Source organism: Patella vulgata, chromosome 6 (assembly GCF_932274485.2).
Source record: "Patella vulgata chromosome 6, xgPatVulg1.2, whole genome shotgun sequence".
Taxonomy (NCBI): Eukaryota; Metazoa; Mollusca; class Gastropoda; family Patellidae; genus Patella; species Patella vulgata.
This window is the reverse complement of record NC_065884.2, coordinates 31,379,374-31,405,714: the sequence shown is the minus strand read 5'-3', so window position 1 is coordinate 31,405,714 and position 26,341 is coordinate 31,379,374. Positions and strand designations below refer to the sequence as shown.

The window sequence follows — 26,341 nt, the reverse complement described above, 5'->3', positions numbered from 1 at the left end:
TATCTATCATTTGATTGGTTCTATATCAAAATCCACCAGAAACTAAGGTGTGGATTCACCAATGAAGTGAGCTGTAGCAATGGAAAATCCCCGGCCGTGTGACATCAGAGCAGTATTTTCCCGCGAGCATCTCGTGTAAACAAACGGTAATTTCGCTTACATTTCGATAATTTTTTAGCCTGAATCTTTGCAGATATTGAGATTGATATTAAACTATTACAATACAATTGCTAGTAATAAATTTACATAAAATAGTAATTCAGAACCGTAGATTGAAGTGGGCTATATTTCAGCCGCTGGCTGTCCGATTTCACGCTAAAATCACATGACCTGAAACCCCTACCTTGATTCCAGAGCATTAGCAACATTTAGCACTCCTTGGGGAAATCTACGACCAAGACGATTAATATTTGGAGCTAAGTCTTCACAGGATTTATTTGATGAGACTATCTTCAGAATATTTGGAGATATACCTAAATGTCTAGATCAGAGAGATGATATCTTAATAGGTGGAAGAAATTTAGAAGAGCACAACAAAACATTAGAAACAGTATTAAACAGAGCTGAAAAATTTGGTATCACCTTTAATAGAGAAAAATGTCAATTTGGAGTAGAAGAATTGGAATTTTATAGTTATAAATTTTCTAAAGAGGGTTTAAAGCCAACACTGGATAAAGTACAAGCTGTTAAAGAGAGTCAAGCACCTAAAACTAAAGAAGCTGTAAGAAGTTTTTTGAAGGGATGATATATTTCCAAATTTATACTCAGGTATTTGTAATTAACAGAACTTTTAAGAAAACAAACACAAAAAGAAATAAAATTTAGATGGGGAAGAGAAGCTTTTGAGAAATTGAAAGAGAGCATTACCAATGATGATGTCAAGAGCTATTTTAACCCTATTGGACCTATCATAGTTAGAACAGAAGCAAGTTTTCATGACAGACTTTCAGTAGGATTATTTCAAGAAACAGAAAGAGGATTGCAACCAGTACATTTTATATTGAGAACTATGACACCAACAAAGAAATGTTATCGTCAGACAGAGAAAGATGCATTGGCTATTAGATGGATGAAACAACGATTTAAAATGTATTTATTATGAGCGGCGAAATTCAAGATCATTACATCACACAAACCTCTAATACCCATGTTCAACAAACCAACTGCAAACTACCACCTAGAATAGAGAAATAGGTTATGGAATTACAAGATGTAGATTTTGAGTTAATTTGTGAACCTGGTAAAGATGAACAAGCTCCGCTTGACTTTCTGTCACGTCATCCACTACCAATCACTGCTACAGTTTCTACAGAGAAAATAATCAAACAAGTAATCATAGATGAATATGATACATTTATCATCCAGGGTTTAAGGACCTGCTTATAGTCCAACCTTCGACGATGGGTTATATGTTCAATCTAGTTGGGGGTGTAAGATTGAACATGCAATAATTCAATAACTCACTTCTTCTTGATATAATCTTATATTCTGTAACAATACTTAAACAATAATAATATATAACAAATAAAAAAGAGTGGGGGTGCCCAAGTTCAGATTTTGTCGTTGATACCGTGTGGTTGAAAAGTTTTTAATCTAATAATCCAATGTAATTCAATTGTGCGTCTGTTGGTTGTGGAAGTGTATAACTCAGGGTCTGAGCCCAGTTGTTTAATTATTTGGTAGTCAAGGTCTCGACTAGAATGTCTCGGTAAGTTGAAGTGAGAGGCGACTGGGGTGTCTCTCTTGTGGGTAATGTCAGCAAAGTGTTCTTTCAGCCTAACGCGGAACAATCTTTTCGTTTCACCTGTGTACTGCTTATGGCAGAGCCTACATGTGAGAAGGTAGATGACATTCTTACTATGGCAAGTCCACTGGTTGTGGCATTTGTACGTTTTGCCGGTTTGGGTCGATCGGAAGGTGGTTTTAAGTTGGAGTGTATGGCAATATAGACAGTTAGGTGAGTGACATATAGAGTCTAAATAAGCAAAGCTTTTCCCACTAACTTGAGGTTTATGTATGGGATTTTTGATAGTTGCTGAAGTTAATAGATCTTTTAGCGAGGGGTTGCGTCTAAAGGCGGTGAGGCAAGGTAAGGGGAATGCTTTGAGGCAGTCCTGGGAGCTATGGAGAATATGCCAGTTGTCCTTAATGATTTTGCTGATATGTACCGAAGTGGGGTTGAAATTCGTAATGAACACTGGACGTTTCTGAGTGTCGGCGGTGATTTTGTTTCTGAGGAGGTTTATCCTCTGGATTGAATCGGCTTTGTTTCTATTGGTTTTAATAATATCTCTAGGGTAACCCCGTTGGAGATAGTAATGTTCAAGTTTGTCAGCATGTTTGATATAATCAGAGTTGTATGTGCAGATACGTTTGATTCTTAGAAATTGGCTGTACGGTCCCTTACGTTTGATGTGTGGCGGATGACAAGAGGTGTAGGATAGGTAAGAGTGTGTGTCTGTGGGTTTACAGTATAGGTCAAAGGAAAGTTTCTTAGTTTCACCGTTAAAGCTTACCATAGTGTCTAGGAAAGGCACTTTAAGAGTGGAGTATTCAGCTGTGAACTTGATAGTTTTGTGAAAGGTGTTCATCAATTGGAGGAAATCCATTAATTTAGAGTTTCCATGTGTCCAGATAAGAAAGATATCATCTATGTATCGGACGAAGACTATAGGTTTTATAGGTACTTTATCTAACATAATTTGTTCTAATTCGCTAAGGAACACGCAAGCAAAGCTAGGGGCTACTTTCGTCCCCATGCTAGTACCGCCTATCTGGAGGTAATGTTTGTTATTAAAAACGAAGTTGTTTTTAGTCAGTACAAGTTTGAGGAGTGCGATTAAATAGGTGGGATCAATTCTCCACTTAGGTTTATTTTTGAGGATGCTTTTAGCGACTGCTCGTAGGCCTTCATTTGTGGGGATGTTGGTGTAAAGAGAAGTGACGTCCATAGTGACAAGAATGACATCTGAATGTGGAGAGAGGTCGGTGTCTTCCAATTGTTGGATAAAGTGGGTGGTGTCTCTTATATAACTAGGGTAAAGAGGGACGAAATGTTTGATATGTTCATCTATGAAACTACTGATGAATTCCGTGGGGGTTCCGTTCCCGCTAACAATGGGTCTGCCTGGGACTTTACCGGGTTCACTAGATTTGTGTATCTTGGGTAAGAGGTAGAAGCGACCTGGTCTGGGGTCGTCTACAATGAGGCCTTTAAGGAGTTTTTCCGTAACGTGTCCCGATTGATACATTTTGGTTAGGAAAAGTGTGATTTCAGCATTGAATTCGAGGGTGGGGTCCTCATCTAATGGCAGGTAAAAGGAAATGTTAGAAAGCTGTCTTTCGGCTTCAAGGATATAGTCGGATTTGTTGAGGATTACAACAGCTGAGCCTTTATCGGCTTTTTTGATGATAATATCGGGGTTTGTTTTAAGTTGGCCAATCGCTTCCCTTTCTAGTCTAGAGAGGTTATTTCTTTTGAATTTAATTGATTCCGTATTGAGTAGTTGGTGTTTAATAACTCTAAAGAAAATCTCTAGGTTGAGATTCGCTCCTGGGTTCGGTGTCCAGGTACTCTTTGGCGCGAACTTTTGATCCAGTTTGGAAAGAAAGGTGGGAGGCGTAACGGGTGTCTTTGCAAAGTGATAGGTGATTCTCATTTTGCGAATTAGATTTCTAAGATCTAGAAGAATTTTGCTAAGGTCAGTCCCGATGGGTGTGGGGCTGAAAGTAAGTCCTTTGTTTAGGACGGAGTGTTGTGGTTTAGTGAGCGCCACCTTTGATAAATTGACAACAAACGACTTAGTGTAAGTTTCAGAAGTTTTATGTAGACATGTATTACTATTTTGGTTGAAATTAAGATGTTTGGCAATTTCCTGAACCATGTGGTTGATCTTACTCTGGTTTAGATCGGTGTTGGGAATTCTTCTTCTCGAGGAAGAACGTGATCGGTATCTTTTGTTGTTCTGGTTGAAACGTGGGGCTCGTACCGTGGGTTTACGGGGTTGGTTGAACATATGACCTTTGCCGAGGAAGTGTTTTCCTTGGAAGGGGTCATCCTTTTTGGATTCGGAATTTAGTCTATCGAATCGAGGTTGAAGTCTAGCTTTTCCCGTTGAAGTTTCTCTTTGGATCACGGCCGTAATGGCTTGTTCTGCTTCTTTGAGTCTGAAGAGTTCAATATGAACGAAACTAGTAACTTAAAAAACCAGGGATAACTAGAAGATCGCCCTTTTCTTTCTACTTTTAATAATAATATATATGCAATAATGACCCACAGGCTAGGTAACTTAATAAGGAACAGCATCTAAGAAGAAATAACTTATCAAAGACCTGCCCTTTAGTATGTCCTCTGCCTGCCTGTGGTCAACTGCCTATGATCTACAATCTTTCCTCATATATACTAGAGGTTACTTGGTAACAATAAACAATAATTAATACTTTATATATTTAAACTTAATAATATTTTATAGTTGTTAAAGGAGCTAAATCGCTAATATTTGGGAACTAGAAATTGACCCAAATTGGTTGCAACGCATAAAATAATGTAATCTAATTGTTTATAAACTGATTTACATTAAATTGTTTCCGTTTTGACTCTACTTTCAAATCAGTTATCTCCAGCGAAATACGGCATTAGTCTCGTCCGAATCGCTATTTCTAGGACTGGTTATTCCAGTCTATTGCGCATGCTCTCTTGGCGTCACCGTTTCACAGGAGTTGTGGAATATGTCTAGCCTCGTTCTTTCTGGTCACTTGTTACAAGTGACACTGAAACGCACTATGGTACACGATTCGTGTAAAATGTTTATTTTATCTTAAATATTGGATGTCAGAAGCCTACCTTTTCCCGGTAAGATCACAAGATCAATGTTGATTTGAATTGACAAATAATTCGTGTTTTCAACGTGTAAGAATTTGTATGATATTGAGTTAGAGACTTAGCTACTTTAAAGGGGAAGACCAACGATTTTCAACAAGGTTTCCATAAATAATAAATATATATTTAGAAATAATCCCCCCTGTAACATATGCAAAAAAATATTTGTAAGCGAGAAATTAATTTTTATTAATACCGGAAGTGACGTAGTTGGTTCAAAACGCTCGCTAACCTCTATAGTATAGTAAACATACAAGTTTGGATTAAGTTTAGTGCTGTATTTTGAGATTGTTTCGCCGTTTGGCAGAACATCTGATGAAAAGAAATCTTTATTAGGATATTAAAAACATGAACTTACGGTGTTTTATAGGTATAATACACAACGCGATTGTGTAAATTAAGTTTCTGAACTGGACACCGTGACCCAATTTTAGCCACATGGCTAGTTGTTTATACCACGTGATAGCTGGCACGTGACAGATATCACATCACGTGATAGCTGGCACGTGACTCAATATTTCGTCTGCATCGTTGTTTCTTTCAAACTGACTGTGTATTTTTGCATTTCATCTGCGTCGTGTGTGTGTTGTTTGGTGCATAGAAATAAACATGTCGATGTCAGACACCAGTGTATCGGATGAAGATATCTACTGTGAGTCTAGAGTAATGCCGTATAAGTTTGTGCCTAGTTATTCTCAAGAGGAAATGGAACAGAGGAGGAAAGAGAAAAGTCAACAAAGTGTGTCAACAGAAACTTATGGAGAACTGTCACTTGGTAGTAAGTGCAGAACAAGTGAGAGATTCTGGTGTTCATGTGACAGATGTGTTTGCTTACCAACAGAAACTGAGTGCATATGCTGTCAGGAAGTTCCACAAGCCCACCATATTGTGGATAAGTTTTCCCCAGTCCCTGACAACAATGACTGTGATTATCAGCAGAAATGTGTGACTTTTCACCCAGACTTTGATGCACATTTGAATGCAGGAGTGTTGGACACATATTTCCGGAGCCATAGCAACAATTGGCGACGCTTTCCGAAACCTAAAGGACCTGGAGGAACCCTTATAAATGCGTACGTTTATACTATTTTTATATCCCTATATTTACATTCAGCTTGAGGCCGACAAACCTTTTTGAGGCTCCACCTACTCCACTCACCCACAAAGTCACATCTGATACAATTACTTGAATTGTTTGATCAAGAGTAAATATATATACAGTATATATATGTGATTTCACCATTAGACAAAACAAAATAAATGCAGTCCATTGATCATAAAACTAGGCTAAGAATAAGATACATGTTGTGTAATGTAATTTAAATAATTGCAATTCAGAGTAAATTTAGTTATTTATTCATGTGTTCATATCATTCTTACATATATGTATCATGAAATTTACATTTCGAACTGTAATATTCAATACTGGTACATCATAATACTGCCCTTTCAAAGTAAAATGCAACCTGAATCTAAAACAATATGTATCTAGAAATGTACATCAATGTATAAAGGTTCTTTAGTTTTTATTTACTGTGATGCATGTCATCTATTTCATAATTTATTCTGTAAATTTTACAAAACAATAAAATACATGTAAGGAAATTAAAAATCTTGTGAGGTATAAATAAACCAGTAAATATGTGTATATTGTGACATTAATTTTATATACATTTCATTATTAGATAACAATCTTTATTGCATGTTTTACAATACATAATTTGTATGTTACATCCAGTACTTTGTCCCAGAGATGAGTTTACAAGTTATCCTAATTCGACATGTTCTATTTATTTACAGGCAATACCGATTAGTTGCGTATAGATTTATACTGGACTGGCTACTACAGGGCAAAATACTAGGAAAAAAGAAGCGAATTCCTCTACCAGCATGTATTGTGAACGTTATATGTGCGAAATATCCTGCAGATGATGAAGAGTATGCTGGGTTCAAATATGCAGAACTACCAACAGTCTAATAGTAAAATACGAACAATAAACAAATTCAAAATTTGTAGATGTCAGTTTGAGTTGATGATTGAAGTGCAAACAAAAAAGACTTTGACTTAGAACAAGGTTCATATGAACACAAATAAAAAATATTACTGTCACATATATATATATAAAAACAAACTAGAAATGTCAGTGTTTTTGTTTTCAATTATCTTGGTCTCTACAAAATCATTAGCATAGCCCACTTCATGAATTTGCAGTTTTCTTTCTCCTTTTACACAGCATTTCTTCCACATCAGGTCTCGGATGTTTTGCAATATTTCTGGGCAGAGCAGGTTTATCAGTGTAAGAGTCATTAGCGGTATAAATAACTGATGGATCATTTCGCCTCTGTATTACATCAGCCATCATATCTTTTGCATAATGATACGACTTTGATTCCATTATTTTCTTGGCTGTCCATTCTCCTCCATTCATTTTACTGGCAACATACTTGTATAGCTTCTTCCCTGCAAAATATATATTTTTTTATGTGAATATATGATCAAACAGAATGATTTTGAAGCATAAAAGTTTATTGCAACTCATTATGTGTAATCCCCTAGTACTTTCAGTCAGTAGGCAAAATCCTTACACTAAAAGGCTGGTCCACTGAGGTGACAATGACAACTACAAAAAGTGGTTCATGCATAACCTTTGGGGCAATGGGGCGCTTTACTTTTTGAACACTAGGCTGTATGGGTTGAGTTATACATGTTTGACATTTTCTTTTGTCATTGAAGCATTTAATTTAGTAAATTTAGAGTTGGTTGCTGATTATAAAGAGGATGAATTGTTATGTGGAAGCCTTTTTTCCTAAAAAGTAAAAAGAAAATATGTACCAACCTCCACTTGAACAAGCTTGTTTGCGTCCTGTGTTATAATTGTGGTCAATGACAGCAAGTTGCATACGTCCTTTCATGGCTGCATAGTGGAAATGTAAACGCTTAGGTGCAAATTTCAACATGGTTCAATGATACGCTTCCAGTTCACCTGCAAAGATATAGACAAAAATCATATTAATACAGAACAAATTAGTTTCCACGTCATAAACAACAGGCTCACTGGAAATATGCTCAAAATATAGAAACATTTCCATCTTGTTTGGGATTTTTGTTGGGGAAAGGAGTTGGGGGAGGGCAACTTTATCTGTGAGTATAGATAATATAGTACCCCTGATGTCTCCTACATTGAATAGCACATATAAATACACACATATATATATATATATATATATATTTGTCAACAAAAATTACCTGTGTGCTTGAAGAGAGTCAAATGTTCTAAATCTTTGTTTAGGTTCTTATCCTGGACAATGTTTGTTAGATCTCTGTACACAGTTGAAGTCAGATCAAACCACATGCGAGATTCTTGTTCATCCTGACTAAGTGGTTCATGGTCACATGATCGTTCAGTTCCATCTTCATCCTCCCAACTATGAACACCAGTAACATGATAAAGAATGGAATGCCAAATTCGCTTCACCTCCTGTGAATTTAATAAATATCAACAATTATTATGTAATTTTATATTTTTTTACCAGTAATATGTCATTTATCTTTAGACTAATTTGTTATAACGTATTACGAATCATTATTTTTTTACAAAACTTTCCATACACTAATTAAAAATTTCATTGGAGAGTTGAAAAAAAACACTAACATCTGCATCGCCACCACAGATTGAACATGCATACCACATATGGTTTGTAATGCTCTTGGTCCATTTCAACAATATACCATGACCACTCTTTTTCCCACTTGCAAAGCATTGCTTCTTTACACCTGTAATGTAAAATACATTTACGATATTACAAATGCACAAAAAACAAAAGAAAATGTAATGTACTAAAACTCAGACGAATACATACACATTGTATATTGTATAAGATAATTAGTAAAATATATGAATAAATATCAAAGTTCTATTTCCCTGAATCATTTGCCTGTAAATAAAATGTAGCACTCACCTTTACATATATGCCAGCAGTCAAACTGGTGAGAAATTCCTCCATATTCTTCCCTCATTGTTTTTGTAATTGATGGTGACCGGTCAGTTGTCACTGTCTTTATGTTAATCCCATGATGCAGAAGACTTTCCATACCCCTTAAAAAACCCTCTTTTTCCATCGCAACAGATGACGTCGTCTCTGTAACCTGTACTAGTTGCATGTCGACAATTTTTTGTGTGGCTTCATCCATAATAGAATAAGTTGTATATTTTGCAGAAAATCCGGGGGAATCTGAACGGCCATCTCCCATAGGGGACACGCTACCACCATCAAGGGTCTCTCCAATAAGTTGGGCTATGTTTTCTATGTATTGCGTTTGGTATGTCTTGTCTATCACTGGAAGAACATAAGTGTTTTGGATGTTATTGAAAGTTGATTTACTGAACATCTGTAAATCAACTACTTCAGCTGAACTGCTAAAACTCTGGTAAGTATTGCCTGAAAAGACGATAGCACTGGCCAGTTTGATGTTTGTGAGTGGCATACCTCGAATATCATCGCAACTATTCCAGCATCCTTCATGTCCCTGTACACATTCCAAATTTATCACAAGTTTTGTACCAACATTCATAGTTCTCTTTGAAATTATCCCTTGACCACAATTTTGACATGTTTTAAATAAATCTGCTAGGTTCTTTTTACACACCAATACACAATCATTGTCATTGATGCCCCCTTCACCATAAAATTCAGTCTCTGAGTCGGTGGTGTTAACTTCAGTCTCGCTGCTTATACCTGGTGTAAATAATGGACTTTTAATTGAATTTGTTTTAAAAGGAGAGCTATATTCCCATTCAGTGCTGCTGCTTGGTACAGTCTGAGAGTGAGGAACACTTGAACACTCACTTTGTTGTTTCGATGAGCCAAATGCAAATGGTAGCAGTGTCACCCGTGACTGACTGCATTCGAATGATTTCCCTTTTTGCAAATGCTGACCTGTCATTTTGTTGAATTTCTGGTAAGAAAGGAAAAATGCTTGGAATTGCGTCTTTCTTCAATATAGATTTTTTTCTTTTGATCCAGTCAGTTCATGCTGTAAATCTCGGAGATAATCGGATGGTACAAATTTTTTACTCTTTTAAACGGGGAATTTATTGGGAGATTCTGGTTTCTAATTTTCACAAGCCACTCTCTTCGACGCCTTGCATCTGATGGAAACCGATGAAATGGCACGCCTATGCTTCTTGTTATCTCATAGTTTTCACAACCTGGCACATTACAAGAGGGCATTTTCGATTGTTTACTATTAGTCTTCTTATTTAGCCCAACAAGTCATTTACCTCAACATCAATTGCCAAGAGTCAATATTCACAAGCCGCTAATATTGGTCTGTTTACGTTGATAAATGTAAAAAATACACAGCCAGTTACTAAACAACAAATGAACAATGCAGACGAAATATGTGCCAGCTATCACGTGATGTGATATCTGTCACGTGCCAGCTATCACGTGATATAAACAACTAGCCATGTGGCTAAAATTGGGTCACGGTGTCCAGTTCAGAAACTTAATTTACACAATCACGTTGTGTATTATACCTATAAAACACCGTAAGTTCATGTTTTTAATATCCTAATAAAGATTTCTTTTCATCAGATGTTCTGCCAAACGGCGAAACAATCTCAAAATACAGCGCTAAACTTACTCCAAACTTGTATGTTTACTATAGAGTTTAGCGAGCGTTTTGAACCAACTACGTCACTTCCGGTATTAATAAAAATTAATTTCTCGCTTACAAATATTTTTTTGCATATGTTACAGGGGGGATTATTTCTAAATATATATTTATTATTTATGGAAACCTTGTTGAAAATCGTTGGTCTTCCCCTTTAAGGGGTAGTATTTAATTCACATCCATTCATTCATTTGCTGAGGTGACTACATGGGCCTCGATTATGTTATGTTTATAGATGGATTATCTCATTACTATTATTGTCTCTAATCTCTGTCATAACTGACCATTGTTAACTTACTATAGATAATCCATCTTGGGAGCCAAGTAGTGGTGTTCGTCTACTTCCTAATATTGGGTGAATGGCTGTGTTAATTACTACCCGGTCATACATTATTAGTTAGAATCAAACAAGAAATGAAGAAAGATGTAATTCTACAGAAATTGAGTAAAATCATAGAGAAGATTGATTGGGAAAGACACAGAAAAGATCATACTATCACTAATTACTACTTAGTCAAGGATGAATTATATGTTTATGATGAGATGATATTTAGATTAAACAGAATAGCAATACCTAAATCACTACAAAGAAAAGTCATTAAAGCTGTGCATAATCTAGGACATCTTGGCACCATTAAAACGAAGAAGATGCTCATAGAGAAATATTGGCTTCCAGCTGTAAATAAGATGGTAGAAGTTATAATAGGTCAATGTTATGATGTCAAGTTACAACAAAAAGTCATAAACAAGAACAGGTGAAAATGTCTACGATTCCTGAGAAACCATGGGATTATATATCCATAGATTTTGGAGGACCATATCCAGATGGACACTACAATTTTTGTTGCTTTCAATAAGAGAACAAGATATCCAGAAGTTGAGAGAACAATATCTACATCATTTAAAGCGATCAAACCAAAACTCAAGAAAATGTTTGCAACATATGGTACACCAAAAATATTACAAAGTGATAATGGACCACCATTCAACACTAAAGAATTTGAGAACTTAGCTAGAGAAGAAGGGTAACATCATAGAATAACACCGCTACATCCAAGAGCCAATGGAGAAGTTAAATCTTTTATGAAGGTGTTAAACAAGACAGAACAAATAAGTCATCTACAAGGATTAGACAATATATTAGCCATTCAAGAACGAAATTAGATCATGAAGATGGATTACATTCAGAAAATCAACAAGAAGATAGAGAAGAAATAATTACCAGAAATGATAATGAGTATAAGGAGAAAATGAGGAAAAATGCTGAAAACAGAAATACTAAACAACATAATTATAATGTAATAGGAGATTTTGTATAATAAAATCAACAAATGGTCAACCGCATATGAACCAGCTTTTTATGTCATCTATAGAATTGATGGATCTTCAATAGCTGCAAGAAGCGTTACTGATGGACGAGAAATATATCGAGATTCAAGTCATTTTAAATTAGTGAACAATGTTATCCAAAATATTGATAAAGAGATATTTGATCCTGATAAATGGGAGAAAATTTATTGAGTAGATTAAGACCCGACCCTGAAGTGAGACAACAGGCAAATAATCATGAGGACCAACAAGAGAATAATCTACCACCACCACAACAACCAGACCAGGCAAATAATCAGCGACCACAAAGAAACAGAAGGCGACCAAATTATTTAAATGACTTTGTCTGCTGATTAATGAACTTTAATATTTAAAGAAAATGTTAAGAAATTCAAAGTGCAAACTATTTTATTTTAGAGACATTAGTCAGAAGAACAGTAAATTTATAATAGATTACATTTATTTCAATTTCATTTAAAGTAAATGTCTTTAAAAGGAATGAAGGAATGTTATATCCAAGACTGGATGGTGTACATTGTAGGTCAGGTTATATCTCATGATGTTTAGAATGTCACATGATTGTCGGCTAGTAAAATTATAGAGCATGGCGATTGGATTGTTTGTTTCAGTGTAAGTTTAATTGTATTGGGCTTATAGAGATATTAAAAAAACTTCCGTTTTGGTGCGAGACTGGGAGTAGATAACTTCTGTTTTGTCGCCATCTTTGAAAAATGACCTAAATTTTCCCGGAAAGTGTCTCGTACAGCAGACAGCGAGTTTTTAATTTTCCGGGAAAATTCTATTATTGCGTCTCGTCAAAAACTGTCTTAGTCAAATTCTGAACATAATGCCGATCTGACTTAGGCGAAGGAAAAAAGCCGGAATTAGATCAAATGGACCGAATATTTTGATCCGAGTAGAGCAAAGATCTGACTTAGGAAATCCGACTTACACGCAGAAATTTAATAAGAAAAACATGCAGGATCAAAGGGTCAGAGTTGAGCGAAGATCCAACTTATACGAATCCGACTTATGCAATGTTTACTGTAGTTGGCTGAAAAACAATTAAATAGTTTCAAGGTTGGACTTCAGCCTGCAGGCCACGTGGATTTCCGGGAATCCCAATCTGGGAAAAGCGACGATCTGTGACTGGGAAACCTGTATCTAACGACGTGATCAATTTTGCTGGAACATGGACACGAATAAAACCAGCGAATGCATTGTATAGCTCATGGAATATAAATGTCTTATTGGTAAATTAACAGGAATTTTTAATCGATTTTGATGGAACTTAAATTATATTTGTGCATAGCAGACTATAATTTCATGGATAATGGTCCCTGAATGTACAAAAAATCACGTTTTTAGCTTGTGGTTCATCACAATTTTTATCTGATTTTAAAAAACGTTCAAATATATCATTGTTACACCTTATTGATGGTTGAGTTTGGTGAAATTCGGACCGAAACTGCCCAACAAAATGGCTGCTCCCCTGTATGTAAATAGTGAAAAAGTATGTTATACCAACTCTCGAGTGGTGGCAATTTTATCCAACGATTGAGTTTGAATTTCGTGAAAATCGGACCAAAACTTTTCAACAAAATGGCCACTCCTGTGTACCCTTTAGAGGTCACAATTTTGATCTGGTTTTGATGAAACTTAAAACATATGTTTATAACCCAAAGATTTGGGTTCATTTGATATTGGCATTTATCGGATGTTAACTTCCTGGATTATGGCCCCTGATTGTGCGAAAAATCATGTTTTATGGCTTGTTCTCCATCACTTGCAAAATGTGGGTCTATCTTGCATAACAACCGCTTGTTAAGGGATTTTCACACAAAACTGAGCCAAACAGCAAAGACTGAATTTTTTTGTCGATACAGCATGAACAAATATAAATAGTAAGACAGAAATGACTCTGCACACGTGCATAGCATATAGTAATAGTATGGTTTGTCCAGACACATTGTATCACGGACAGTGGTCGCCAGTTTTCAAGCGTGGGGAAAGGCCTATTGTTTTTATACGCCCACATTTTCATGTGGACGTATTATGCCCCTGTCCGTCCGGACGTCCGTCCGTCCGTCCACAATTTGTTTGTGGACACTCTACTTGTCACAATTCTTATCTGATTTTGACGAAACTTGAAATATAGGTTTATTTCCTAAAGATCTCGGCTGCTTTTGATATTGGCATGTATCGGATCGAAACTTCATGGATTATGGCCCCTGTTTGTACGAAAAATCACGTTTTTAGCTTGTGGACCCTATAGAGGTCACAATTTTTATCCGATTTTGTTGAAACTTGAAATGTAAGTTTAAAACCCAAAGATCTCGGTTCCTTTCGATATTCGTGCATATCGGACCGTAACTTCCTGAATTATGGCCCCTGATTGTACGAAAAATCACGTTTTTAGCTTGTGGACCCTATAGAGGTCATAATTTTTATCCGATTTAAAAAAACGTATTATTATATCATCGTTACACCCTAAGGACGACTGAGTTCAAATTCCGTGAAAATCGGCCCAAAATTGACAGACAAAATGGTCGCCGTTCGTTCTCAAATAGCGTAAGAATATGGTATATCAAGGTTGTGGACCCTATAGAGGTCACAATTTTTATCCGATTTTGTTAAAACTTGAAATGTAAGTTTATAACCCAAAGATCTCTGTTCCTTTCAATATTCGAGCATATCGGACCGTAACTTCCTGAATTATGGCCCCTGATTGTACGAAAAATCGCGTTTTTAGCTTGTGGACCTTATAGAGGTCATAATTTTTATCCGATTTAAAAAACCGTATAATTATATCACCGTTACACCCTAAGGATGACTGAGTTCGAATTTCGTGAAAATCGGCCCAATATTGACAGACAAAATGACTGCCGTTCGTTCTCAAATAGCGTAAAAATATGGTATATCAAGGTTGTGGACCCTATAGAGGTCACAATTTTTATCCGATTTTGTTGAAACTTGAAATGTAAGTTTATAACACACAGATCTCGGTTCCGTTCAATATTCGCGCATATCGGACCGTAACTTCCTGAATTATGGCCCTTGATTGTAGGAAAAATCACTTTCTTGTTAGCTTGTTCTCTATCCATCTCTCGAAAATGTGGGCGTATCCTGCCTGGCAGCCGCTGGTTTGGGGGGTTTAAAAAAAAAATCACATAGCTTGAGGTAATTGCCCACATCTATAGTAGAGGTTTTTAAGGGATTTTCACACAAAATTAATAATATAACTCAGATTGATCCTTTAAAGGGGCATATTGTAAGATTTAGATAAAGAGCTGGCCAGTCTCACTATAATATTTCAAAAATAGATTATGCAAAATGAATTTATTGAAAATTTCATTCAAATTAGTTTATTTTGAGCGAAGTTATCGATTGTTGTAACCTCCGCCGTACTGGTCATTCAAGTCTTAGCCTCGCTTCTCCATTTTTATACGCCCACATTTCCATGTGGACGTATATTGTTGTCGCCCCTGTCCGGACGTTTGTGGACACTCTACAGGTCACAATTTTTATCCGATTTGAACAAAACTTGAAATATAGGTTTATTTCCCTAAGATCTTGGTTCCTTTCGATATTGGCATGTATCGGACCATAACTTCATGGATTATGGCCCCCGATTGTACGAAAAATCGCGTCGTTTTTAGCTTGTGGACCCTATAGAGGTCACAATTTTCACTCAATTTTGATGAAACTTGAAATGCATGTTTGTAAACCAAAGATCTTGGTTTCTTTTGATATACGCGCATATCGGATCATAACTTCCTGAATTATAACCCCTGATTGTACGAAAAATCGCGTTTTTAGCTTGTGGACCCTATAGAGGTCATAATTTTTATCCTACACCCTAAGGATGGCTGAGTTCGAATTTCGTGAAAATCGGCCCAAAATTGACAGAAAAAATGGCCGCCGTTCGTTGTCAAATAGCGTAAAATATGGTATATCCAGGTTGTGGACCCTATAGAGGTCACAATTTTTATCCAATTTTGTTGAAACTTGAAATGTCAGTTTATAACCCAAAGATCTTGGTTCCTTTCGATATTCGCGCATATCGGACCGTAACTTCCTGAATTATGTCCCTTGATTATACGAAATATCTTGTTTTTAGCTTGTGGTCCCTCTAGAGGTCACAATTTTTACCCGATTTAAAAAAACGTTTGAATATATCACTGTTACACTGTAATGGTGCGTGAGTTTGAATTTTGTGAGAATCAGCCCAAAACTGCCAGACAAAATGGCCACCCCTTGTACACAAATAGTGTAAAAATATGATGTATCAAGGTTGTGGACCCTCTAGAGGTCACAATTTTTATCCGATTTTGTTAAAACTTGAAATGTTAGTTTATAACCCAAAGATCTCTGTTCCTTTCAATATTCGAGCATATCGGACCGTGATCCGATTTTAATGAGACTTGAAATATATCTTTATAACCCAAAGATCTTGGTTCCTGTCGATATTTGTGCATATCGGATCAGAACTTCCTGAATTATGGCCCTTGATTGTACAAAAATCGCTTTTTTTTTTATACACCCACATTTTCATGTGGATGTATATTGTCGTCGCCCCTGTCCGTCCGTCCACAATTTGTTTGTGGACTCTCTACAGGTCACAATTTTTATCCAATTCAAAATATAGGTCTATCTCTCAAAGATCTCGGTTCCTTTCGATTTCGGTATGTATCGGAACATAACTTCATGGATTATGACCCCTGATTGTACGAAAAATCACGTTTTTAGCTTGTGGACACTCTAGAGGTCACAAATTTTGATCCAATTTTGATGAAACTTGAAATGCATGTTTATAACGCAAATATCTTGTTTCATTTCAATATTTGCGCATATCGGATCGTAACTTCCTGAATTATGGCCCTTGATTATACGATGGTTTCCCCTTGTCAGTGATGCAGGAAAGAGGGCCTGACAAGAACAGCTGTCTAGTCCTTCAGATGGGACGAAAAACTGAGGTCCCGTGTAAACATTGGCGTGCACTTAAAAGATCCCTTGACAGTTGGAATCCGATATAAGAGTAGGCCGTAGTGCCACTGTCTGGGTAAAATTTCACTCATAGCACACTGTATGGCGTATGCCCATCTTCATTAGCCCAGTATAGGAGTAGAACAGGAGGACGTTAAACCCCATTTCATTTCATTTTGATTGTGCAATTGTACAATTTTTATCCGATTTAAAAAAACGTTTTAGTATATCACTGTTACACCCTAATGATGGTTGAGTTTGAAATTTGTGAAAATTGAACCAAAACTGCCAGACAAAATTGCCACCCCTCGTACACAAATAGTGTAAATATATGGTATATCAAGGTTGTGGACCCTCTAGAAGTCACACCGATTTTAATGAAACTTGAAATATATCTTTATAACCCAAAGATCTAGGTTCCTGTCGATATTTGTGCATATCGGATCAGAACTTCCTGAATTATGGCCCTTGATTTTACAAAAAATTGCTTTTTTTTTTTAGCTTGTTCTCTGTTCATCTCTTGCAAAATGTGGGCGTATCTTGTCTGACAACAGTTAGTTTATTTGATTTTGTCAAATTTGGTGTGGAGCATTGGAGTCACGAGAGGACGAACCCTATAGATAATCAGCATTGCAAAACCTTTCAGTTCACAGTTATTCTCCCTTAGTCGAAAACCTTGTAAATGCGATAGAGGCTACAGATTTTAACATTTGTCAAAGTTTAACTATTTGTGATAAATGGTTTATATGTCGTTTCTCAGTGTCTTGTCAAATAAAAATGTAACAAACTTTATGGACTGCTCGGCCTACTTAGTTGATGTGTTGGTGTATATTTGCCATTTGATGGACAGTATAACAACAATAATTGTTGAAATTAAGGTACATGCATTTGACCCAACTACATGTTAGTGAGCTGACTATATATTTATACATTTTTTTCAGGAATGTGTCTCATAATACCTGCCCTCTGTGTCGTAGTAAAGTAGAAAGTACTGATGATACCTGGGTATTGACTGAAAAACCAAGCAGTGCTGATTATGATTCTGAGGTCAAAGGTTATTTAGTAGGATTAGCTGATCGGACAGGTTCACCTTAAATTGGTATTAAAACTTCTTTTCATTGTTTTTTTTTATCTTGTCTTTTATACGCCCACATTTTCATGTGGACGTATATTGTCGTCGCCCCTGTCCGTCCGTCTGTCCACATTTTGTTTGTGGACTCTCTACAGGTCACAATTTTTATCCAATTCAAAATATAGGTCTATCTCTCAAAGATCTCGGTTACTTTCGATATTGGCATGTATCAGACCATAACTTCATGCATTATGACCCCTGATTGTACGAAAAATCACGTTTTTAGCTTGTGGAAACTCTAGAGGTCACAAATTTTGATCCAATGTTGATAAAACTTGAAATGCATGTTTATAATGCAAATGTCTTGTTTCCTTTCAATATTTGCGCATATCGGATCGTAACTTCCTGAATTATGGCCCCTGATTTTACGAAAGATCGTGTTTTTAGCTTGTGGTCCCTATAGAGGTCACTATTTTTATCGGATTTAAAAAAAAAAACGTGATGGTTGAGTTCGAATTTCATCAAATAGTGTAAATAGTGTAAAAATATGGTATATCAAGGTTGTGGACTCTCTAGAGGCCACAGTTTTTATCCAATTTGGATGAAACTTTAAATATATGTTTTTATCATAAAGATCTTGTTTCGTTTTGATAATCACACATATCCGAACGTAACTTCCTGGATTATGACCCCTGATTGGTCGAAAAATCGCATTTTTAGCTTGAGGATTCTCTAGAGGTCACATTTTTTTCCCGATTTTAAAAAACATTTAGATATATCACCATTCCCCCATAATGAGCGTTGAATTCGAATTTTGGAAAAATCGAAATGAAACTGCCTGACAAAATGGCCGCTCTTTGTACGCAAATTGTGTATAAGTATGTAATACAAAAGTTATGGACCCTCTAGAGTTCACAATTTTTATCTGATTTTGTTGAAACTTAAAACAAGTCTTTATATTCCAAATATCTGAGTCCGTTTTGATATTTGCACATTCAGACCATAACTTTCTGGATTATGGCCCCTGATTGTACAAAAGATCTTTTTTGTTTTTAGCTTGCAAAATGTGGGTGTATCTGCCTGGCAGCCGTTTTTTGTTTTTTTAAATAGAGAATTCATATTTTGAAATAAGGTTTTGATACTGAGTTATTACATTTTTAGTCTGATATTGTTTAATTCATAGAAAAGATTGAATTTATATGCATTATTCAGTTATTAATGATGTGATATGTACATTTTCTATTAAATTTTGTAACAGGGATTGGAAATCTTCCTTTGTTCTTTTCGTTGAATAAGCAGATTGTTTTCCCTCTAGTAGATTGGGTGGAGCTTAACCGTGCAATAACTAGGCATGTTCAATGTTATTGCTCACTTTTGCTGGTTTACACTAGTTTTAGTAGAAATCACAGAGAGAAGTGGGGTGGGTTTTCTGTGCAATAACGATAAGTATGTTGAGCAGTTGTCAATGTTACAAGTCATTTATAGCACGTTTCATTCATTAACAGGTTTAACCCCACGGCCTCTGGTTAAACCTGTTAACTCATGAAAGCCGTGCTATAAATATAACTTAATGTACATGTACAAGCTTAAATTGTGTATTGAATTGAATGGAGCTCAAAGTCATCAGACAATTATAAGCAATATTAGGGTATTCCGAATCAGTTTAAGCAATTGAATATGGTGTTAATCAATTATTCAGTGTACGTCTCATCAGCACAAAACTTCAGCCAGTTTGAGACAAAAACGTGAGAATGTTTATTTTTATACGCCCATATTTTCACATGGACGTATATTGTCATTGCCCCTGTCCGTCCATCCACAATTTATTTGTGGACACTCTACAGGTCACAATTTTTATCCGATTTGATGAAACTTGAAATATAGGTTTATATCCCAAAGATCTTGGTTCCTTTCGATATTGGACCGTAAATTCATGGATTATGGCCCCAGATTGTACGGAAAATCACGTTTTTAGTCTGTGGACACTCTAGAGGTCAGAAATTTCATCTGATTTTGATGAAACTTGATATACATGTTAATAACCCAAAGATCTTGGTTTGTTTTGATATTCGCGCATATCGGACCGTAACTTCATGGATTATGGCCCTTGATTGTACAAAAAGTAACGTTTTTAGCTTGTGGTTCCTCTAGAGGTCACAATTTTTATCTGATTGAAAAAAACCCTTGAATATATCACTGTTACACACTAATGACGGCTGAGTTCAAATTTCGTGAAAATTTTACCAAAACTGCCGGACAAAATGGCCACCCCTTGTGGACCCTCTAGATGTCACAATTTTGATCTGATTTTGATGTGGGCGTATTTTGCCTGGCAGCCGCTGTTTTTTTTTTTAGCTTGCTCTCTATCCATGTCTTGTATAATGTGGGCATATCTATGGCAGGAAACTACTGCGCAGACAGCATGGTTTTGGCCTACTCTTCTTGATTTACAACTGTCAATAACTATTTTACGTGCGTCAGTGTGTACACGAGCAGACCTAGCATTTTTGTTGACTAGACAACACTTTATTACATATGCAACACTTTACATGGTTGGAATAAGAATTAGATAATGCAATAAAAAGAGATGGTCAGTATGTATGAGGTGAACCTGATTTTAGTGAACCATATTTTAGTTTACAAAAATACATATAATTTTTTGTATTGATGTTTATAAACATTCAAATTAGGCAATATTGAGGTGAACAAGTAAGTGCTAAGAGCCCTTTTTAGAATGTTTATTATATTTAGTGTTCATCTGAGTTGTTTTGTTACTTATTATTTTAGTGTTGTGCCACTTACAAAGCTATGTACATATAGCAAATTTTATATATTGATCATTAATCTTGTATACAAACACTCTTCTGTGATCATATCTTTATTATAAATACATGTCTATACATCATTGGTTCCATTGAGCACTTTATTTAGTCATTTCTTGATCAAACTGTGGAAGACAATTAATGGTACTGTTTGTTAACGAATGACATTTTTACTAGGAGTCTCTTATCATTGACTTTATTACATCCACACAGTTACAGACAGGATTGTGTTCCATACTCATAGAACTATAAAATGGTAATGAGATATTTAAACACAACAAACATAATTCATATAATTAGTAAATAACTGTACAAATTTAAAGAGGCAGTATGTGCTGGGAGGTATTTCCATGTGATTCAACTATTTATAAAGTTATATTAATGATGTTCAAATATGATTGCATGCAAAATTTGGGACAATCTGCAAAGCCATTGTTGTAATATTCAGATATTCACATTTTACTTTAAATATACAAGTCGTACAAATTATTCAGTGGTTTTGAATGAATTAAACGAACTCGGGTGAAAAATATCTTGTATCGCAGTGCTGGGGTTTTTAATAGTTATAAGGTTATTTTGAATATAATAATGATATTATTCAAATTAATTTTGAAAATGACAATGCTTTTTTATGGAATAAAACTAATTTTAGGTAGCTATTTCGTTAGTTGTAACACTTTATTTACAAATTACAATAAGCATTTTTATACGCCCACATGGAGTTATGGCCCTTGTTTCACTTTGTTGCACCATGAGAACGCTCTAACAACAAAATTTATCAACCGATCTGTATGAAATTTATATGCATCATTTGAATTAGTAAAACAAAGAAGCCTATTGAATTTCAGTAATATCCGTTAATTACATCTAGAGTTATGGCCCTTGTTTCACTTTGTTGAAATTATTGAAACGAAGAAGCCTATTGAATTTCAGCATTTCCGTTAATTACACCATGAGTTATGGCCCTTGTTTCACTTTATTGTACCTTGTGAATGCTCTAACGACAAAAGTTATTATCCGATCTGTATGAAATTTATATGCATCATTTAAATTAGTAAAACAAAGATGCCTACTTAATTTCAGTAATTTCCGTAAATTACATCAAGAGTTATGGCCCTTGTTTCACTTTGTTGAATCTTGTGAACACTCTAATGACAACAGTTATCATCCGATCTGTTTAAAATTTATATGCATCATTTAAATTAGTCCAACGAAGAAGTCTATTGAATTTCAGCAATTTCTGTTAATTATGCCGTGAGTTATGGCCCTTGTTTCACTTTGTAGTACCTTGAGAACGCTTGAACAACAAAAGTTATTACCCGATCTGTATGACATTTATATGTATTGTTTAAATTAGTTAAACGAACAAGCCTATTGAGTTTCAGCAAATTTCCATTAATTGCATCTAGATTTATGGCCCCTGTTTCACTTTGTTGAAACTTGTGAATGCTTGAACGACAAAAGTAATCACCCAATCTGTATGAATTCGAAATTCATATGCATCATTTAAATTAGTGAAATGAAGAAGCCTATTGAATGTCAGCAATTTCCGTCTTCTAGAGTTATGGCCCTTGTTTTACTTTGTTGAACCTTGTGAACGTTCGAACGACAAAAGTTATCATCTGATCTATATGAAATTTATATGCATTATTTGAATTAGTAAAACGAAAAAGTCTGTCGAATTTCAACAATTTCTGTAGATTACTTCCAGAGTTACGGCCCTTGTTTTACTTTTTAGAACCTTGTGAACCCTCAAATGACGAAAATTATAATGTCATCTGTATGAAATTGTCTATTAAATGCCCCTAATTACCTACAAAAGAATAAATATGTGACAACCCTTGTCAACCACTCGGACGATTTAGCTTCTATGGGCGTATGTTTTGTTGCCTGGCAACCTACCTTTATATATACCGTGGGCATATTATATCGTCACCCTGTCCGTCATTTTTTGGCGGATTCATTTCAAATTTGGTGTGAAGCATTGCGGTTTGCAATTTTCCGTTCCAGAAAACCTTGGGAACACAATATAGGCAACAGTTTTGATGGATTCTTTTCAGATTTGTTGTGAAGCAATTTTGTCATGAGAGGACGAACCCTATTGATAGTCAGTGTTCTACAACTTTCTGTTCTGTATTAGATTTACTTGCATTATTTGAAATAGTAAAACGAAGAAGTCTATTGAATTTCAGAAATTTCCATTAATTACTTCTAGAGTTATGACCCTTGTTTCACTGAGTTGAATCACCCTGTGAAAGCTCTAAAGTCAAAACTTATTGTCTGATCTAATTAAATTTATATGCCTGTTAACACAATATAGGCATAGTGTTATGTCAGATTATTTTCAAATTTGTTTTGAAGCATTTTGGTCATGAGAGGACGAACCCTATTGATTTTCAGCGTTCTGTGACTTTCTGTTCCGGAGTTCCACCCCCTTTGCTGAAAACCTTGTGAATGCCATATAGACTACAATTTTTGACCGATTCTTTTCAAATTTGATGTGGAGCATTGTGGTCGTGAGAGGACTACGACTTTCCATTCCTGAGTTATCCCCCCCCCCCCTTTGCCAAAAACCTTGTGAAATTGATAGATCTTACAGGTTGGTTGATATTTTGTTGGATTTCAGAATTTTTACAAATGTCCCTTATTTTTAAAAATGATAACCTCACTGTTTTTGAGATAAAATTATCAAGATCAATTACAGATTTGTGCTTTAAATTGTATGACTTTATTATAATCTGTTTCTGTAAAGTATAAAGACTAAGAAGCAGGTATAGACTTTTATACGCCCACATGTTGATGTGGACATATGTTGTCGTCATCCCTGTCCATTCATCCACAATTTGTTTGTGGACACGCTACAGGTCACAATTTTTATCCGATTTTGACAAAACTTGAAATATAGGTCTATCTCCCAAAGATCTCGGTTCCTTTTTATATTGGCATGTATCGGACTGTAACTTCATGGATTATGGCCCCTGATTGTACGAAAAATCACGTTTTTAGGTTGTGGACACTCTAGAGGTCACAATTTTGATCCGATTTTGATGAAACTTGAAATGCATGTTTATAACCCAAATATCCGATTTTGACGAAACTTGAAATATAGGTCTATCTCCCAAAGATCTCGGTTCCTTTAGATATTGGCATGTATCAGACCGTAACTTCATGGATTATGGATCCCAATTGTACGAAAAAACACATTTTTTAGCTTGATAAAACTTGAAATGTATGTTTATAACCCAAAGATCTTGCTTTCTTTCACTATTAGTGCATATTCATTGTAACATCCAGGATTATGGACCCTTATTGTACGAAAAATCACGTTTTTAGCTTGTGGTCCCTCTAGAGGTCACAATTTTTATCCGATTAAAAAAAAAACATTCAAATATATCACTGTTAAACTATAATAATGTTTGAATTCGAATTTCGTGAAAAAATAATGGATGCATCCTGTACGCAAATAGTGTTATTTTAAAGTATGTAATATCAAAGTTGTGGACCCTCTAAAAGTCACAATATTTTTCCGATCTTGATGAAACTTAAAATATGTTTATATCCAAAAAATCTTGGTTCCTTTCGATATTCGTCCATATTGGAATGTAACTTCCTGGATTATAGCCCCTGATTGTTCGAAAAATCACGTTTTTAGCTTGTGGACCCTCTAGAACTTAGAAGTTACAATTTGTATTCAATTTTAAAAACAGTTTAAATGTATCACCGTTACACCCCAATGAAGGTTGTGTTCGTATTTCGTGAAACTGCCAGACAAAATGGCTGCTCCTTGTACGCAAATAGTCTACAAGTATGTAATACTGAGGTTGTGGACCCTCTAGAATTCACAGTTTTTATCTGATCTTGATGAAAGATAAAATATATGTTTATATATCCTTTGGATATTGGACCATATCTTTCTGGATTATGTCCCCTGATTGTACAAAAAAAATTGCATTTTTCTTCTTTTTTTTTTTTTAGCTTGTTCTCTGTCTATCTCTTCCAAAATGTGGGTGTATCTTGCATGGCAACTGCTGGTTGTTAAAAATATGCATTGATACATGTATCATATATTGTTATAAACATCTTTGACTTATTGTTATATATGATTATTTATTTGTTGTTACATTATTGTCAAATACTATAAATAAAATTTACAGCCTCGTCAGTGTATGTCAATAATAATACAGTGAAGCCTCTTTTGGTCACATTAAGGCTGTTCTGAATTTTAACACCCTTTTCATTGTTGCTGTCATATTTTGACAGTAATAGTAAGTGTAGGTGGACCGCACCACACACAAACAATTACACAAGACAAACCTATGGACAGAACACAATGTACAGACATCACAAACAACAAGAATAAGACGCTTGCTCGCTAACCTCAAGGTCCAGTGTTTAACCCTTAACCGGTCGACGTCATTTTGACGTATGACGTCAAGTGGTCATTCTAAATAAAGGCTGACGTGAAATATTTTGTATGCCTATTTCAATCGACTACTGCCGAATAATTATAAGTGATAGACTCTTGACACCAATAAAAAAGTTGCTGGGGTAAGATGATCTATAATTTGCAAATCATTCTAAATCCTTTTGATCAGAAATATGGTCTTCAGAATCGGTGTCATCGATATAATCCGATTCGGAATAATTCATAAGTATTTCAACCACTTCGAGCGTATAACGTTGTGGTGACTATAGTCGACAATGACCGGTTAAGTGCTAATCCCAGCCTTGGCCGAGAAAGTTCATCAGGATTTTCCGACGTAGTTCCCCCTTGTCGATGGTGCGGACAGAGGGCATGGCAAGGGACAATGTATATTTGTTCGGATAGGACGAAAAACCAAGGTCCTGTGTACAAGGTGGCATGCACGTAAAAGATGCGCCAAATTTTGAAATCCCATCACTGCGCCACTGTCGGGCAAAGTTTCATTCTTACTGTAGATCTGGTACTGTGTACTTTGGGGTTTTTAAGCTGAGAAAGTATTGTTTACTTTTAAATTATCGTGTGAGAATCATTAAAAATCATTTGAAAACTCCAAAATTAGTGTAGTTGGTACTATGGTTTAGTGTGTAATTTCCGTTTATTTATCTATGGCGTTTATCTATTAGATGAACTGTTTAATTTCCCGGGATGTGTTTAGCTGATCTGTTTAATTTTAGGTTGAATTTGATTAAGATTATTTACATATGAAGCAGGTATAAAAAAGGTGAATACATTATTACAAAAAAAATGTGCACCCATACATGCTTGTTTTAACGTGGTCATAGTATTATTATTATCCATTAAAAATAGTATTTCCCACATTGACAAATACATCAAAAAACAGTAAATCACATCCCAGGTAATATATCTCCTTTAAATCACAAATGAATTAACATAGCCTTCCTCTTTTGATCAAATTTAAAAATAGTTCTTTTCACACTGAAAAATAAATTACACAATCCATCGAAAATCTGTAAATCACATCCCAGGCAATAAATCTTCTTTAAATGGGAAACATTATAGATGCTTGTCTTACTGTCTTACCATGGTTGTAGTATTATCATCCATTAAAAATAGTAATTCTCACATTGACAAA

General features: G+C 35.4%; 1 protein-coding gene across 2 annotated transcripts in view; it reads left to right on the top strand.

Moving 5' to 3' along the window:
• Nucleotides 1–26,341, top strand: part of LOC126825426 (RING finger protein 141) — a 128,645-nt gene that overhangs the window by 82,771 nt on the left and 19,533 nt on the right. The window contains exon 6 of one of the 2 annotated variants that reach the window (XM_050555118.2): nucleotides 17,813–17,970. In XM_050555118.2, coding sequence (XP_050411075.1) covers nucleotides 17,813–17,966 — 154 coding nt within the window. In that variant the 3' untranslated portion in view covers nucleotides 17,967–17,970. Of the gene's footprint in view, nucleotides 1–17,812; nucleotides 24,924–26,341 lie in introns of those variants that run through there. The other variant, XM_050555117.2, reaches the window with a different exon arrangement.